Below are 19,155 nucleotides of genomic sequence, written 5' to 3'. Positions count from 1 at the left end.
TAAAGATGGTTCCTCTTTACTTACAGTAAGAAAAAAAATCAATTATTCTTAACAATTTGAGTACTTTGTACACATAAACCATTAAAATAGAAGCATACAGATATTCTTTGAGGTCACATTTCAAACGAGATTTTACTGTTACTTTTCTGTTCTGTTCTTCCTTTGTATAAACGTTCATGCAGGTGCAACATGTAACTTGAATGAAGAATTCTATCTTCAATCTATGTATGTTATTTAGTGCAGCATTTTGTGTTTAATTTACGTGTTTTTCAGGATAAATGACAACGAAATACTGAACTTGGAAATTATGATTAAATTTATTTATCAAAAAGCTGTAGAGCCAGCACTCTTTCTCTCAACTTAGACCAGTCAGTGTATGAGCTGGCACTTTGTGGAGCGTAGGTGCTGGGAGTTTTCAGTAGGAGGGCTGGAGCTGTTGTAATCACAGTGAAGGAGAGGTGTGCCACAGTGAAGAATGGATCATGGGAAAAGCCTAGAGAGCTGTAGTCAGGAAACAGACTTTGAAGATGAATTGTGGATGACAGATTGTTAAAACAAAGGAAGTTAGAGTTCCAGAGTTCACTACACTGTCCAAAATATTTCTGTAGTCCAAGTGTGGGAGGACAAAGGTTGCATGCTTTTAGCAGGAAGTTTCTCATCTATGATGTGCGTTCATAATTTCTAACTGCAAGAGGGGAATTAATTTCATGGGTCTGTAACTTCCATTATTTTGAGGTCAAAGCAGAGCTGCTCTGAATGTTGACCCAGAATATCCAAAGCGTATTTGCTATGGATATAAATGAAGACATTCAAACCTGTATATATTTAATATTGTCTAGAAAGAGTAAGCAACTATTAATTTATTACCAAAGCTACAGTGGATAATATATCACAGACATAATATTTGAATCATAGAGTACTTCAGGTCAGAAGGTATCATCTGGTTCACTTCCCTGTTCAAAGCAGGGCCAACCCCAAGGATGAGATATAATAAACGAGAGCATAAGTTGAAGAATTTTTTTTTTTTAATTCTTCCTAGAAAAGAAACTGTGACACACAAACCTGAAGGTGGTTAAGTCCTGAGAATAAGCTGATATGGCAGAATAAAATGGAGCGTTGTGTACAGTCAGGGAGTTCAGTGATGCTGTTTTTTTGAGGGCAAGAGTTTGTTGTGCTACTTGGTGCTGATGAAGACAAAGTAAAAAGAGAGTGCAATATATTAATATCTGCAGTGCAAACAATTGATGGTGCTGAGGGATGGAACAAAAACACAAACCACCTGCAGTCTGAAGGAAGAGAGATATGGGTCCATGAAACAAATAGGTTTGAAACTATTTTTCATATGGGTGTGCATATGAGATCGAAGCAGCTTGTTTAATACAAAAATGGCAAAGGGTTTTTTCCTATATGTTTGCTGACAAATTGTCTTAGGGGTTTCTTTGGTCATTTTTGCCATTGCAGAAGTGTTCTGTGCTACAAATAATTAGAGAATACTAATTTCTAGACTAGACATGTATTAATGGAGTAGGAAATTTAGCCTTTTTCAACTGGCAGCTTCTGTATTTTTCTGTATTTAAATGAAGGATGAGGAGAGGGGGGTCATGGTCAAGTTGAAAGCCTTTGATGGACATGTGTGCATGCAATTATTAGCGTATGTGTCAGCCTGCCACAGTGATGCATGCATTGCAAATTAAGCTGCACAGGTGAAAGCTCTGCTTTGGGTTTTGTCCCCCTGTTCCTCCAAGCAAGTTATCTAACAAACTTGCACAAATGCTGTCTAGTTCAACCCCTTCTCGGTAGAAATCAGCCTTGTTTATATGAATATTTCACCTGAGTGTTTGAACTTCCATTCTCAGTGCTGAGAGAAGCATTTCTGTGACCTCCTTAAGACATGCATTTACCAAGGGGATGAGCACTGCTTCTGAAATCCCTTTTACCTTTTCAGTGCAAATGAAGCTGAATCTGTTGCTGGGGATGTGTAAATACTGAACGAATTATTGAACCTCTGCTTCACTTCCTCATTTGGGTTGCCAGAAATATCAAATATAAATGCTATAGAAATGGAGACATTCAACATACACTTCATTATTGGAGTTCAGGCTGTGGTGTTGGGGGGGGTGTCTGTGTGTGTGTGTGTTTTGCATGAACAAGGGGGGATGGAGGTGTAATCGTTACATTGAACTACATTTATGACTGGTTACAATTTGTTGTTCTCAGCATATCTGGCCAGGATGTCATCTCGTACTGTTCTGATTTTCCTGAAAGGATGAATTCAACTTTTTAAGCAGGGATATGTCCAGTGTAACTAGGTGGATTTTATTATTTGTCATGAAATGCTCCTCTCATACAAGAGTACCGGTTTTCATGAAAAGCTGTGATGACACATTAATCTTTCACTCAAAATGTTGTTAAAAATACCTGTGGAATAAAGGAACAGTAATTAAGTGCCAACATTAATTTGTTACCGAACTTGAATGTTCTTACAGAACATGAATGTTGTAATGGTTTATTTGTTGAGCTGTCTTCCATCGTACAGTCAGTAGTCAAACTGAAGAAAAACAGAGGAAGAGAAACAGTGTGCACAATCACAAAAAGAGTACAACAACTTCTTAGAATTAAAATGACATAACTTTTTTCATCTTTCAATTTTGTTTTCCAGAATGATAAATCCCCAGGGCGTTCCACAAGTCGATCAAGTAACATTTCAAAGGTATGTGATATCTGTTTCCTTTGTATAGAACTTAAAGAACACCAAGTTTATCAAATGCAATATGGTACTTTACTTCATTTAACCATATATGCATATTCTGATGTTTTCTTTACAAACAGCAGATTTTAATTTTTTGCTGCCTAACATTATGGTTACCATGTAAAATGCATCTTAAAGTATCGATATACAATTAGTCATTACTGTCATATGTGTAATAATAAGTAGTAAATAACAGTTGCGCCTTTTTCACCTGCTTCCCACAACTGCTTAATGTTACATTAATGCTTTGGCTTAAGATAGAATTACTACTTGATTTTTATCACCCTGCCCTAATCAAATAATTACAACCACAATGTGTAATGCTATGAATGTGTCATCTTTTCAGACTGAATTCTGAATTCCTTTTACAGGAATTTATGGTTCATAGAAACCAGGACTTTATATCTAGATGCTTTTTAATTTCTAAAAAACAGAGAAGGGAAACTTTAGGAAAAGGCAGAATGTGATTTGTACTGGAGTTCTTTGGTTTTAACCACCTTCTGTCTGTATTTTTGGTTCAGATGTGGCTGAAATTATGCCAAAAAGCCAGGATATATAGGAAGTAAAAGATGAAAATCCAATAATTGTTTGAATCCCAGCCTAAGCGTCCATCATGTATTATGTTTGTATCTACAGATTAAATATTTTGCACTCAGTGCAAGCACAGTATCCTTAAGGCCCTTCCCCACAGTATTTTTGTCTGTGGGGTACACACTGTAGAACTGTTTTCTAAAAAAAAAAAAAAAAAAACAAAACCAAAACAAAAAAAAAAAACCACAAAACCCCCAAAAAACCAAACAACAAAACCCAAACAAAAATCAACATTTTTTTAAATTAAAGAAACTAGGTTTTTGTTAGGTTCTGCTCTTTTACATTAAGAAGGGAAAAAAAATGCAAGGAAAAAGGCTTAGAATGTATCTAGCCTGTTGCAGGATATGGCTGATCTTTTCCTGACTTGGTGCCTATTTTTAAAAAATATATAGTTAAGCACTTATAAGGTTGATCACAATGAATTGTATGTATTATTTTCACTAAAAGTTTTACATGTATGTCTATAGTTGTAATTACTGTAAATCTATGTTGACTTGATAGTACTTTAAGTCAGTTGTGTGGGTTACACGGTGACAAAACATAAATATATTCATTGACATGAGAAAGATGGCAGTGACTTACAGTTGTTGTGAAGTAATTTCTGCATAAATAAGTATAGATGCTTATTAGAAAGGTGTACTTGCACCTTTTTGAGTAGTAAGTTAAAAAGCAAGGTTTCCAGGCATGCTTATAATCTTTTTCTGATGTATAGCATCATTCATTCTTTTGGATCAATTTTTCCATGTGAAGGTACCTGCCAGTGAAGCTTTTCAAATGCTGAAAGACATTTGATTTGAAATCTAGTTTCCAATTTGTTGTCTGATTCAAAATGGCTGTTTTTTTGTAAGACAGGAGGGTATATTTGTGTAGATAAACAGAAAAGCAAACACCTGACTTTTCAGGTTAGTATCGCATGGCATAAAGTAATAGTAACAAATATTGCACCTCAAAACAAGATAGGAAGCATCTAGGTGATGTAAACTACACACCAAAGGCAAAAGTAGAGTTCTGTGCAGTGTTGGATCTTGCACACAGTAAAAATTTCAATTTACAGAAAAAAATAGAAAGTCTGTATCTAAAAATATAAATTATGGTAATCAAAACACTGTCTTTTACTGCTTTCATTTGCCTGTATGAAGGGTCAAATAGGCAGTTATATTGTAATAGTTACTGTGTATTGTGTACGCCGCCCTTGGTCGTATACGGAGCTCCTGTCCCATATACAGGGTAGACATTCCCTGGTATCACTGGATTTTGTACCACCGTTTGTGAAATGCAATGTAGCTGAGATTCTGCAAATACAGATTCATATTTCTTAACACTCTTAACGTTTTTTTGTTCAGAGAGAACACCTGAGGTTTGCTTGTGTGCTTGGGCAATTTTGTGCACCAGGTACATTAACTCTGAAGTACATGGTATTACAGCTTAAACTGAATTGTTGAACATTGAATGTGACTTATCTAGACATGCTAAGAAGGAATGGCTTTGGTTTGTTTGTTATTTACCAGATACTAGTTGGTATATACCAATTCAGTCTATAGATTTTTAAAATCAGATATTCACTAGAGGGGCAAGAGGGAAATCAACGCTTTAATTTTACTGTTGACTTTTGCTGTCCATCGAGAGTGCAGAAATGTAGCGCATTGCAAAGACTTTTTTTATTTTGCATGTAAGTTTATGATAAGAATTTTAGTGATAAACTATTTCTGCAAATGAAAGGACAAAACTTAAAATATTCAGATGATTTCAATACAAATCTGTAATGTCTAATGTAATACACGTTAACTAAGTAAAAACAGTAGCTGTCCAATATACCTGTACATGTACTATTATAAAATTAAGCCAACTGGAATATTTACAGAATATTTTCATGTAACTATGGTATTACATAGCTCTGCCTGCAAAAGTCAATTATTTTTTACATGTGTAATGAAGTATTTCATCAATATGGTAGGAGTAAAGCAAAATCCTGCACTTCCATTCTGTTAACTCAACTCAGCACAGAATCAGTTGCTATTTTATTTGCGGGCAAGAGTATATGAACGGTGAAAGCGATGTGGTGCAGCTATAGCTCCCACTGGCCCTTGTCCCCATAAGGCACCGTGCTCTATGCCCCCTGCCCTTGGCCCTCCTGCACCATTTTGGTTGGCAGGTCGGAAGGAGAGAGCATTTGCCCAAATTAATTTGCTGATCTATCTCTGTTCTTTCCCAGCTCATTACAGTGACCTTAAATATCCCATTTGTGGGGTAACCACTGAGATAATTGCAAATTTTTGCAAGTGATCTGGCATCATTTTGTACTCTCATTGTTCCTTACTCTGCCCAGTCCTGTCTGCCTGTTCCCTGGTACTCCTGCCTGACAGGACTGTCCGCAGTGAAGATCCACCTGCGACAGTGTTCATTCATGGCAGCCCATACATCGGTAACACTGCCCTGGGTCTCCAGGAGCAACTCCTTCAGCTGGTTTTCCAAGCAGAGACAATTAGGAAAATGTATTGGTGTCTGATTTCTGCTGTATTTCTGGTAGTAACCTAGATTTTCCCTGTAGAATCAATAAATCAATACACAAGTCTTCTTACCTTCTGCCCTGCTGGCACTGGGAGTAACAGATCGTGTTTGGGACTGATCTGTATTTTGCATTATCTCACAGGGACAAAGGGGAGCCCTAGTTACTAACTACGGCTTTCAGAACCTAACTACTGTAATACGTACGAATAAAAACATAGAAGTATTGGAAATGTGCATTTTAGAAACCAGCCTTGCTGTTTCTAAATTATTATTATTTTTTTAACCCTTAGACTTTCTGTCCCATCCATTCCCATGGTGCTGGTAGTAGGGGCAACTTTATTCTTTGTAAGAGCTAGTCCTGTGCAGTGTTCTGGATTTCAGAATTACAATTATCCTATCTGGGTGCATCTAAAATCTACACAAATTAAAAGCTTGACCTTGTCTGTTACCTATTTGCTACTACCTACTTCTTTGCACTGTAGATTTTTTCATTAAATTTGTTGTGTCTTCCTAAATATGAGTATAATGAAAGAGGAAAGCTAGTCTGAGAAGGATCTGGTGGATTGATTTCTTTCTGTTGTGGTTAACCAGTGGAGCAAATCTTGTGTTTGAATTACGGTCCGTAGAAGTTATGCTTATATGTGCTTCTGAGGCTGCCTGGTTCTGTTAAAGTGTTTTCTGGAAGCAGTGTTTCTAACACATTGTAGTTATCTTTCTGCATGTTAATTACGATTCAAGAGCTCCTTAGAGAAGGATGCGCTCTCAGCAGTAAGATTTGAAATTCTCTGATGGGAACTTTGGGCTTATTTTTCAGTGGAGAGAAACTCAGGCTTGCAGCAAATTGCCTGATTTTTGTTTTGGCTCAATTGCTTCTCAAACGCCTGGAGCAGGTGTTAGAACACTTTTTATTTACAAGTATCTGAAACATCCATCTAATAAAACTCTGTTGACTTACATCAGGAAGAAGTGAGGTGATCATTTTGGAATATTCTGTGTAATAATATTCATTTGTCTAATTTAGAATATGAAAAACAACAGAGAAAGGAAAGAATTGGTTTTACTATATGTTTATGCAATTTCTGTACTGATTTCTTATGTCAGGTAGGGCTCCTCTCAGTAAGATACGAATGAAAACCAAAAGACAGCAGCATGCCAAAGTAGTGCCCGCTAAATTCTTAGATGAAAAATTTATTGCTGCCAGTTGTTGATTTGAGCTACTTGGTTTGTGATTTTGAAATATATTTCACAAACTGACTGTCATTTATATAATTTTATAGAATTAAATTTCCATTTAATCTCTTCCATTGAAATTGAATGCTCTTTCACATGGATTTTTATATTCTCTGATTTTTCATGCTCTCTCAGTACGAGGTGAATGTATGAAGAGCCCTGTGTCACCGTTCGGGTGATTTACACAACTTGAAGCAGAACGCACTGTTAGCATGCACTGTGCATTTTCTAATGGATAAACATACCCCCATGTCTTTGGCGGTGATACCAGCAGACAATTCATAATATCTTCTGTCTGAATTGTTGTAAACACAAGTGATAGTTATTTATAGTGGAAAAAGCATAAAGGAACTCACTTTTTTTTTTTTTTAAGAAGCTTGTATCATGGACTTTGATAGCCTGAAAGAGGATTGCAGAGCTCCCAGATACCTTTGCATGACTGAATCCTAAAGAGCAGTTGTGTGACCCCTTGCATTTTGCTACAGGGGACTGCACTGGTACAGGTTAATCCACATTTTTTATTCTTATTGTTCTTTGCCAATTTCATGCTAGTCATAAATGACAATTTTTTTCCAGATTGGTGTGTTTTGGGTTTATTTCAAGGAACCATGTAGCTCCAGCCTTTCCAAGTGTAGCTTCTAAATTACTGTAGTGACCAACTAAGAGAAAAAGTAGAGATTTCAAAAAAGAAAATAAACAAAGAAAAAAACAAGTCCTTACTTTTGTAAAGGGTAAAATATCAGCCTTCAACAGTGCTGTTACAGTGAATATTACCGTGTATATAAAACTGTCATTAGAAAGTGTGTGTAAATGTTATGTTAGTCATCTAAATGTTTCTTCTTGCTCATAAACAGAATCATTAATATCAAAGATAAAGACTAACCTGGCACTTAACTCAGATTTACTGTAAAAAACAACAGCACAAAGTAAACAAGTTAGTGAAAAGTATTTTTTTTTCATCAGACCATAAAACACAGCAAGGCAAAAAAAAATAGAACTAGATACAATGGCATTAATAACTATTGCTGCACTTTTTTTCTTCTTAGATGTAAATGTTTAATTTCTTTGTCTAGAGAATACTTCGTGGCTTGCCCATACAACTTATTTTTTATTTGTAGGAAGCTTAACAAAAGGCATGACTGCAGAGTTTCCCTAAATCTGCCTGAAATTTGAACTTCTGAATAAAATTGCATTAAATACATCTCAGTTGCAGGGGACAATCATTAAGAAAAAAAATACGCTTTCAGTTTATTCTTGGATACACTTGATCTGTTTTAAACTCATGTTCTAATGAGAGGGGATACATATATAAAAATACAGCTGTATGTAGCTGTATACAATAATACATACAATGATACAGATTCTGTTTTATTAAGTCACAATTCTTACTGTGTATTCTGAGTATACCTAAACATGCCACATTGACACATCCAGACAAAATTGTATATATGTTTGAAATGTAGTAAGTACCACAAAGTTTGTGTTTATAGAAGCTTACTTTGTGCATAATGCCTATATATAATTTCCATTTCTGTAAAGACATTATGTTATCACAGATTTCAGTCCTGTCCTGTTATAGGCAATAAGATACAGGAGAAGTAGCTTTGATTTGTTTTCAGTAAACACAGTATGCAAGTTATTACATGTGCTTATTGCTTGGTTTTCAACAAGAATCGTGATCTGTAACATACCTGCTCCATATGTACTCCTGGAAATTTTTATATGGCGTTTATTTTTTCACTGTGGCACTCTGAAGCATGCTTCAGGTCTTTGTCCTAAAAAGAATTCAATTAAGCAAACTTATTTATACGGTGAAACAAAATTATTTTTTGCTGCAGTCTGAGGTAGATTGCACTTCATGAAAATGTGGTGTCTCCTGTTTTTTGTAATAATGCATTTTTAGCCTTTCACTGTCTTTTCGTTTAGTCATTTCAATATCCTTTCTACAGCTTTTGTGGTCTGGTCTGGTGCATTTAGGTTTCTCTCTTCCTCAGGACTGGAATAATTAGATATCAAATACACAGCAGAGTAGAGTTGTTCAAATATAATAATGATATCCTCACAGATGGGATTTTATCCTGTCTATCTCCTGCATAGCCCATCAGACCAAACAAAGAGTACGGTGAGTGTGTGCACTCACACACGTATACGCTGGTGGGAGAATGGCAGGAATGTCATATGATTGACAGCTGTGTGGTATATGGAAACATTCTGAGGCTTTAATTCTTGCAGATAGAAGGATATGTGAAAACAGATGCCCTCTTCAGGAAAAAAATTCTAAATTATATTCTTTGAATAAGAAAACTGACTGCCTTTAGAACTAAAGTACTACAAAACCCAGTAACAACAAAGAAGCAGGTTTTATGCTTCACTTTTCCTACAGGCTAAATTTGCATTTGGCTCCCTATAGATGGTCAAAAGCTGCTGGTCTCAGGACCCTGCACCTTTTGTCTAAAGGCCAGCTCATCGTTTGTTTCAATCACCTACATCAGTGCATTTTTTTCTAAGAACTAAAAAACATTTTTATTAAGAAAGTGATAATGCCTAGAAAGATGCATCCTTCAGGAGAATCATGAATCAAAACTACTGCATTGGTGCAGTACAAAGACTTTTTCAAACTACAGTCCATCTGATAATTCAAAGCTTACCTAGCAGTGTTTCTACATCTGTAGAAAGAGTGGATTTTTTTAGTAGAACCTGTGCCTTTAAGATAAAGATTAAGGTAGATCAGTAAGACAGGAGAAAAGAAATTTCAAAGCTGTTTGAATCTACAAGTCAAAGTTGTAATTGCTTTTTTGGGGTTCATTTTTTAAATGGGAGGATAGGTTTGCCACTTGCAATTTTTATTTTACTTTGATGGAAAATAAACCTGCTTTGGTGATTTAGATTTCAAACCATTGTATAACAGGATCGTACTGACTGTCAAAGGTGCTGGATGGTATCATTCAGCAGAATTGTAAGGATATTTCCTCTCCTTCCTTCTGTGTTACTTTTACCTTTATTCCTTCTCTTCAGAGGCAGGTGGAAGGCAGGGAAGGAGGGCAGGAGAGAAAAAAAAGGTTTGGGGAAGAAATGTGCAGGAAATAATTAAAAAAAATATCTGTGAAAGAAAATGTAACAGAAATTGAGTTAGCAGTTAATTTAACAGTTGCTGTAAGCCATCAGACTATAAGAACTTTGAAATCTGAGCACAGAACAAGAACTCAATCATAAAGAAGGGGGAAAAAAAGGCAAAAAAAAAAAAAAGCAAAACAAAACCAAGAAGTCCCATGTGAGTAAGTTTCAGTTGCCATCAATACATACTTTGTAGGATACACCTGGCCTATAGAGATGGATGTTTTCCATTAAAAGTTGCATTGTTTACAAAGCAGAAATTTTCAAACCAAAATACACAGGGTGGATCTCCTGCTGAGCTTATTGCCATGCAAACTGCTCTAATCTTCTAAGGTATCCATTCCTTGATGGATAGAGTTTCAGCTTTTTAATATATTGGCTGGTGGGATCCGGAGGATTCTGTGATGCATCGCTGCTATAAGGCATATTTCGTAGGAGTATAAAAACATTAGTCATATTCCCTGTCTGCCCTGTCATCCCTCAATTTTCGGCAACTTTCTACTTAAGCAGCGTTGCAAGCTGAACAGCTTTTGGAAATGCCTCTGGCCTTCCTTAGTCAGGACAGAGGCACTAGAGGATTCATTAGCCTTTCTGGTGATATCCGTGGAGCCATTTATATCAGCTTTTCATTATGCCTGGTTTGTTAATTTAAAGCTTAACTCGATTTCTACGTGAATGCTTTGCACTAGTGGAACGTGTTTTCACTCAGCTTTTCTGTTAGGTCAAAGCAGAGCCCTTCTCTCTTTTCAGAGCACAACTCGGCTCAAGTTCTTGGACTGGTTTCAGCATGTAGTGTTAAGGTCAGTGAGGACTCTTGGGTTTTATTGTTTTCTGGAAAATTCTACCGGATCTTGAACACCAAAGTAAAGGCAAACTTGATTTGAAATTCGTATTGTTTTCATCAGCTGAACTTCATTCTGTCTCCCATTTCTGTTGCTGCTGCAGTCTTTCAACATGGACACGCGTGTGATATTAAAGTCCCTTTGTGTTAGATAAATTATCATAACCTCACTTGTCCTGAAAACTGTGTATTTATAGATAAATTATCATAATTTCACTTGTCCTGAAGATTCCATATTTACCAGTATTCTGTTTAAAAAGCATACTATCAAATCTGTTGAACATATCAAAAATAATTATGGATAAGTGCCCTGTCATGTCTGTTAATTGAATTGCATATCCTTGACAAGGGAGTTAATCTAAACTGACCAAGACAGTAGAAGGTGGTGAGTTGGGGAATCTGTCTCTACTAACAATTCTGAAATGCCAAACCTAATCAGCTGCAGTTGGTATTATCCCTCAAACATCTTCCTTGTGTTGATGGCATAGAGAAATGAGCTGCCTTGCTTATAAATGAAGTCAGACATCTTTATTTAGAATTACCACATTTAATTATGCTGCTGATACAATTTGCTATGATAAAATTAGTACAGTGCCGGTTTAGTTTTCTGATTCCAATGAGCTGTACACTTAAGCTGTCTGAAGTAGATATTCATTCAAGGAACACATTTTTTATTAGAAGAAAAAAAAAAGTTCATTATTCTGCCTGCCAAGTGGAATTGGAATCCACAGCATCATCTGATCCCTCTATTCAGTAAATACAGTATCTCAAAATATTGAGTGTGCTAAATAGCAATATAGTAATGGGATAGCAATTATAGCAGTAAGATCTGTCTGCTGGAGGCTGTTTCCAACATCTGTTGCATATACATTCCCATAACAGCTGGACTTATGTGATGTGAGCACAGTATATTCAGATGATCATGTTTTGCTTTGTCTGATATGCCTTTAAAATAAACTTGATGTCACTTAAAAGATTTTGCATTTTGTCACTGAAAGTAGCAGTAAAGTTGATTTAAAATAGCAGAAAGCCTGTATTGTGAGCCGGAATGATGGACTCGTTCAGCACCGTGGTTTGTGGCAGCACAGTCCGGCAGACTCCAGGGCAGCGCGGACTGGAGGAACGTGGAACTTGTGCAGGGCAGCACTCAGGGTGCTCATCAGCCTGCTCTGCCCTTCAGGGGAGCGAAATGCTGTATGTATACAACTGCATCCCTTTTAGGGATCGAACTGGACCTTCCCTACGGCTGTATGCTGTGCTCCGTAAATACACCAGCTGACTAAATGCTGCTTTAGGTATCTTCACTGTGAGGCTGGGCTTAAAAGAATATTTTTATTTTTTTTTATTGAGTTTGGGATGTATAACTTGTAGAGGAGATGGCTGAGAGGGAACATTACTGAAACAGTTAAGCCCAGAGCCAGTGTTTGCAGCAGAAAGCAGATGCAGTTTGTGCTGTTAGGACATGGGGTAGGGTGGCAAAGCAAAGGGGTTTTGGGGTAAAGGTCTGGAATAGGCTTCCAGCTGGGTTGGAATGTACAAGTTTTTAAGAACAGCTTGACTGGTTGGGAATGATTATATTAATTATGACCTGGTAACAGGGACAGACCTGACGTTAACAGATCCTTGCACTCCCATTTAATATACAGAGGCAAGACAGGAATTATTCAGAAAATAAGGCCCTCTAGTACCTGTGTGCTCCGTAACTAAACATCAGATAATGAATGTCAGAAACGCTAACTTTCTTGGGTTTGGAAATCACTCCATCTGTTCGTTTTCGTTTCCACAGCATTGAATACTTAAGATTCAACTGGACAGCGTGTTGGGCCGTCTTGTCTAGACTGTATTTTCCCGAGAAAGGTTGGACCAGATGATCTTTGAGGTCCAGGTCCTTTCCAACCTGGTATTCTATGGTTCTATGATTTTTACCATTAGAAGCTATTTTAAATAGATAAAAATAAAAAATTGTATTTAAAAATTGTAGAAACCCATTGAATGAAACTTGCTTGCAAATAATCTGAATTATCTTGTATGTAACTTGGCATGTTGTAGTTTTCTTGCTTTGTTTTTGAAGATGTCAGTAGCGCACAGGCTTTTTGCCTGACCAGATGTCAGGTTTGCTCCAATAGAGATTACACAAACAAGCAAAAAGCATTCATTCTTATTAAAAGAATTTGATGAACATTATTTTAGAAGGAAATAAACCTTTCTCCAAGTTATGTGCAACTAAACTTAACATCATTATGCCAGTGCAGGGGAACTAGAAAGTAAATTTGACTGAGCAGGGCTGAAACAGTCCAGACCTCTTTACAGCTGAGAGTAAAATGTAAGATTTAAGCAATAAAAGTGGTGATGTAATTGTTATCTTAAAATAATTAGATTTCCACTGGTCTCCAGTCCCAAATAATAAGTGTAAAAGCTTTTCAAGGAATTGATTTTAATTTTTGGCTTGATTCCAGCCCTCTGAAGAGCGGTCTAGCTGACTTCCTGCTGTGATAGCTGCTGAAAGTTTCTTAAACTCGTGCAGACTTGCTGTGCAGTTCCTGGGCCAGCTTAGCTGCAGTCCTGATCCCTTCCAAGGGCAATGCTTGTGGCAAGGTGATATGGGGCTCACATTAAGCGTGAGGATGACCTGACCACCACATAAGAGCAAGGCGAACCCCTGAGGTCCTGAAAGAAGCAATGGTAACAGTGCGAGGGGGGAAAGAAATGGGCCGTGAGGCATGAATTCAGTCATGAGGCCTGAGTGCAGGAGTCCATGCTTCACCCTAGGGCTGGATTTCTTCAGCAGTCCTTCACCTGGGGTTTAGTCTGAAGGGACGTTGCTTCACACAGCAGCAGCCTGCAGCCCGACAGCATGGCTCTGGTGCTGATTTCTACATCTTCCCTCCTTACATACCTTATGGTATGCCTGATCACGTCAAACTAATCGTAGAGACGCAAGTGGAAATATGTGCCTGACCATACATACACCATCTGTTTCTAATACATGTAGTTGAAATGGAGAAATTTCGCTGCATGTAGACACACTAATGTTCCTCCTCTGCCTGGGGCACCCAAGACATTGAAAAGGCATTTGAACATAAGGATTGTGCCCAAATGCCTTGTCAGTTTAATTTCCCATGTTGGCTTAGTTTTCATACCTCTGAGTTCCACTTCATGGAACTGGTAGTAAAGAATTATTAATGTTTTTGGTGTTGCGATATTAATCAAGAGGTAAAAAAGGTTACTTGAATTCCAAAGCTAGAAGATTATTTTCATGCAAAAGTACCATTCCTGAGTCTCAGCTGTTATCCCATTAAAAGCAAAACTGCACGTAGTGGTGACTGATGATTAAAAAAAAAATCTATGCATGAAATATAATGGATGTTAAGAACCTTGGATGAAAGTGAATTGTCAGCAGGTACTTGCTGTATTTATGTATGTTTGCTTGTATTATAAATTTTCAAACTGACACCACAGAAATGTCTGTGAAAGGTGAGCTAGAAATAATTTTAATTATGGACTCTGTGTGTGACTGAGTTTGATTTGCTAGTACAAACGCTTGGGATGACAGCCTTTACACCTTTGTGTTGTTTGTACTTTGTACCCTTGCATTCTTCCCCTGCATCTGGTGGGTGATCTTGTGGAACTCTTAGGCTTGTAGTATTTTGCCTCAATTTGGTCATGGGATAGAGGTGCATACTAAAAGCTAACGCCCTTATCAGCTTGAGGAAGGTCATAGCCTTAAGAATGATTTCTATTGGACCCTCTCCCCACAGTACTGTACCTCATGAGTAATCCTGAAGAATCACAAAGCCTTGGGTTTAAGTTTGGATTCTTTACAGCTATGCTGCCACTAGACTGTGAGGCATGTTGAAATGGGTTGCTGGTGAAAACACCATCAAAATAATGTTTTCAGTGGAAGTATTGAGCAACTGGGTCTACAATTTGTATCAACAACTTTATGAGCAAAATGTCACATACTGCAGGTGTTTTAAATCTCTCTTGCTGTTCGAGAATGTGATTAGCTCTGTGGTGATGCAGCCTGTGCTTTGGTCTTCTCAGGCTTATCAGTTCTTACATTTTTCAGTGCCTCTAGAAGATCTGATTGCCTTGAAAACCTTTTAAAACATACTTTAATTTTCTTGCTGTTCTGTCAGTCCACTCAAGTTAGCTTTGTGCTCTTCATCACTCAGTGTAACGTAAAGGCACCTCACTCCATTTTGAAGGGCATCGCCATGGTGGTTTGATTGCATGAAATAAAAACAACATCCTTTTCCCATCAGACATTTACAGTAGATCAAAACCAAAATGACAACTCGAATGTTGAAAGTGGCTTCCTCAAACAGTGACAAAAAGTAGCCATGAGCAAACGAGAGCTGAAACACTTTGGTCATATTTAGTTCCACAAATAGGTTTCACTTTTTGTCAGGCTTCCTGTATTCTGTGAGCTTGTATGTGTTCAGCAGTGTGCTATGAACAGCAGTGACAGTTACTTTAATTTTGTAGTCATGTGGCAAAGCAGTAAAATATCTGCGATGTATTTCATGGACAAAGATTCCAAACTGTCTAACTTATTTCAACAGGCAAGCAGTCCTACAACAGGAACAGCTCCCAGGAGTCAGTCACGGTTGTCTGTCTGCCCTTCCACTCAGGACATTTGTAGGTATGTGCTGAGAAAAATACACTCTAATCTGGCTGATGCTTGATAGTTGTTTTTATTAAATAATATGTAGCTCTTGCTTCCGCTTAACGCTATTCATAATTTACATAGACTTTAGTTGTCTTTTGATCTTTGTTTTCATTCTGTTTTTGCTTTTCGGTCTCATGTTTTTCTATTAGAATTCATGTTCTCATTTTCATTCTTTTTTTTGGTGATTTCTCTCTTCCCATCCACCTTTACCATTTCCATCCCTTTCCTTTGCTTACTGCTTTGTCTAGATCTACTACTTTGCATGACTTGTCAGAAGATGAGCTTGAACATGCAACCCCTGTCATGGTGCTGACCCCTTCTAATAGGGAGTCTGGTAAGAAACAAGTAAAACGAAGGTTTAGGCGGAAAAGAGAGACTGGAGACAATGGTGAGCATACAGAAAAGCAAGGAAAGGGGAAAGAATGCAAATTGCATCCTGAGCCTGCGAGATCCAGCTGGAAGGCATCTGATTCATCATCATCTTCAGATGAGAGTCAGTGGGCTCAGGCTAGGAGGAGAGCAAGAGAAAAGGCCAGAATGGCCAGGAGAGGGAGAAGGAACAGTAGATCGTGCAGTAACCAGGACTGGTTCTCAAAGAATAATGCTGTTGAACTTGTCACCTTGGGGACAATGGGGAAAAAGAAGCAAGAGGTATCTGACCCTGAGAATCCTACTTTAAATCACCGCCGAAGAAGGGTTCCAAAGCTTAAGGAGTCACAGTCTTCAGTGTCATCTCAGGAAGCAAGGATTTCCTCAAGGAAGTGTGGGAAAAGCAAAGGGAAAAGCTACTACAGAGATCGGCAGCCTGCGTCTTTCCTTAGGCACGGCAGAGGTTCCAAGGAGCACTTTGCAGATGCAGGCTCTGGCAGTGATGCTCTGGCAGTCCCAGATAACAGAGCACCCGCTGGGGCAGGGTCCGGTGTGACTGATGCTGTTCAGAAGCGTCCAGTGTTGTGTGATGACTGGTCTGATGATTTAGAAGTGTGCAGGTTAGTGCCTAATAAGAAAGATTTCATGTTCTTAAGAGGAGTTTCTCACCACCGGGGGTTGAGGGTCCTTCTCTTGACTGCTCTCTTGTCACTTTTTCTCAGTAATGAGCTGCTAGGCAGGCCGCGTGGAGCAACACAAAAACCTTGGCTAACAGAGATGTTAGTGTATCTCAGTCTGAAAAGATACTTCTCTTATTTAAAAGCAGTAAATCCTACAAGGGAACCAAATGTTTTTCTTTGCTCCATTTTTTTTCATGGTGACGAATACACTGTGTCCTCTGGCAGAGTATTGCTGCATTTTAAATCCCCAGCCAGAGGCAGCAAGGGAGGCAGTGCCTGACAGCTGAATGCAATGGGATACGGAGTTTTTCCTCCTCAGGTGATCAGTTCAAATCCAGCTTTGGTCCCGCTGTCACTTTTCTTTGACTTTCATGAAATAAACGTATGGTCTTGATTCAGTGTTCTCTAGAGCCGCATTATCACAGCAATCTGATGGACTGTACCTGCGAAGCACCCCCTCCAGCTGGGCGTGAGTGGCAGGGGTATTTGCAGCGCTGAACAGCTCTGCGCTGTGAATGGGTAGGGACCGGTGGTTCGGTACCCATCACAAGGATTGCAAAGGTACAAAGGATGGTTGGGCAGAATGAAAATTAAAACAAGCTTTTGGAAAGAAAAAGCAAAACTAACAGTTCTCTCTAATCCATAAATTCAGGCTTCTGACAGTCTGATACCCTTGGTGTGAGGCATGCAGTTGTGCAAGGTGAGTATTTTCCCCTGGGAATGACAGCAAGTTGGCCACTTCTGAGCTAAAGTACAAATTTTACTTGTCTACTAGGCAACCTGGGTGTTATGCACCATCCCGTAAGTTTTACAGAACTGAAACAATTTTTTTAAAAATTTTGTTTGGGCGGTGGAGGGGAATGGGGTCGGGGAGGGGGGTGGTGGTGTTTGGTTTGGTTGTTTTTCCCCAGTCCAAACTTGAGGGCCAGCATTGACTCTCATCTACAAAGTGTAAATGAGGATCAGGCTTAGTTTCTTGATACAGTAACCCAGAACTTCTCACTTTTCTTTGCTGGGAAGAAATTTGCGTGGTAATGTAAACACAGTCAGAATGAGGAAGTTCACAGTATCACATCATGCAGCTCCACAGTATACTTCAGCCTAGTAGCACACTACAAGGATCCTAGTTTTGAAAAGAAAAGAGATGCTGTGCAGGAATTGTGCTTTTTCACAGCAGGAGATACAACCTGTTACTAACACAGCTAGGCTATGCGCTCTTGTTACGCTTACCAAGCAAGAATGGACATTTCAGTTGTCTGACTTGTCTGCCATGACAATTTAAGAGTCTTCAAAGTCCAGCCGTGTTTGTACATCAGCTTTTATGTCAGGACCACCCCCTGGCTTGGGATCTCTTCACCTTACAGAAATGCAAAGATACAGCAGCAGTGGTAAACATGTTACATGTTTTTGATGCACTTGGAGCGTGTCTATGTGGTATGACTCAGAGATGTGCAGGTAACTACTTCAACAGCTTCAGAACTGTCTTAAATTTCTGAACCAGCAGGCCTGCATGTATTGAAGATCCAGTGTAGTAGCCACAGTACGTATAAAATAGGGCCATTTAATAACTACTAAGAATTTGAGCTACCCAAAACCTGAATTATTATTTCAGCATGGGTCTTTATATGGGCTTAATTATACCATGTTAAAAAAAAAAAAAAGAGAGATATTAAAGTAAAAGTTTTAAAGTTTTTGTAGTTGTCTGACGTAGATGAATGCGAACTGATGCCTGAGTCCCCAGACTTGGACTTCGCTTTAAGGTGGAAAGTGGACTCCAGTCTTTCATCTGTCTTCTTGACCCATTCCATTTTACTATAATTATCCAGGCACTTTTTGTAAGTCTTGGAGCTTGGTTCAGGGATGGACTTTTTGGATATGCATTCAAACTTTTCAGCTAGGCTGTTGTTTAGTAGGGGAAGGTTGAAAACTTGAAAAGTATGTGTCCCTAGGCTCACTCTCAGTGGAGATGCTCTTTGAACAACCAGAGTTAAACTCAACACAGTTAATAACTTGCCTTGTTGTGCAAAATTTGTCAAGAAAGTCATAATTGCATTTTTCTTCTTGTCAGGGATAACGCTGGCTTTTTGTTGTTGTCATTACTAGGTGTATCATAGTGATGATAATACATCTAGGAAAAACAGTACAAAGTCAAAAAGCACGTTAATTTTTCAGAGCTGGTAAGTTGTCTTAATCAGTTAGCAGACAGCTGAAGAAAAAAGATGACGTGTTTTTACTACCAATTCAGTGTAGACTGCAGTTTCGGTTTTTCAAGACGGGTCTCTACACTTAACTGACTTGTGACCTGATATGATTTTCTTCAGATTCACAGTCTTGCATCTGAAACAACAACAAAAAAACCAACATTTCAGTGCAGATGTGCACATATAGTGTGACCATTTTT

At 38.2% G+C, this 19,155-nt stretch overlaps 1 protein-coding gene across 8 annotated transcripts in view; it reads left to right on the top strand.

Annotated features, from left to right (window-relative positions):
- The window catches only part of MARCHF1 (membrane associated ring-CH-type finger 1), a 259,414-nt gene that overhangs the window by 199,096 nt on the left and 41,163 nt on the right, over window positions 1-19,155 (top strand). For 7 of the 8 annotated variants that reach the window (XM_080371104.1, XM_080371101.1, XM_080371105.1 and 4 more), the window contains 3 exons: window positions 2,660-2,710; window positions 15,599-15,678; window positions 15,954-16,694. In XM_080371104.1, the coding sequence (XP_080227230.1) occupies window positions 2,660-2,710; window positions 15,599-15,678; window positions 15,954-16,694 (872 nt within the window). The remainder of the gene's footprint in view (window positions 1-2,659; window positions 2,711-15,598; window positions 15,679-15,953; window positions 16,695-19,155) is intronic. The other variant, XM_080371106.1, reaches the window with a different exon arrangement.

Source organism: Falco punctatus, assembly GCF_963210335.1.
Source record: "Falco punctatus genome assembly, chromosome: 1".
Classification (NCBI taxonomy): domain Eukaryota; kingdom Metazoa; phylum Chordata; class Aves; order Falconiformes; family Falconidae; genus Falco; species Falco punctatus.
This window is presented reverse-complemented; position numbering and strand designations above follow the sequence as displayed.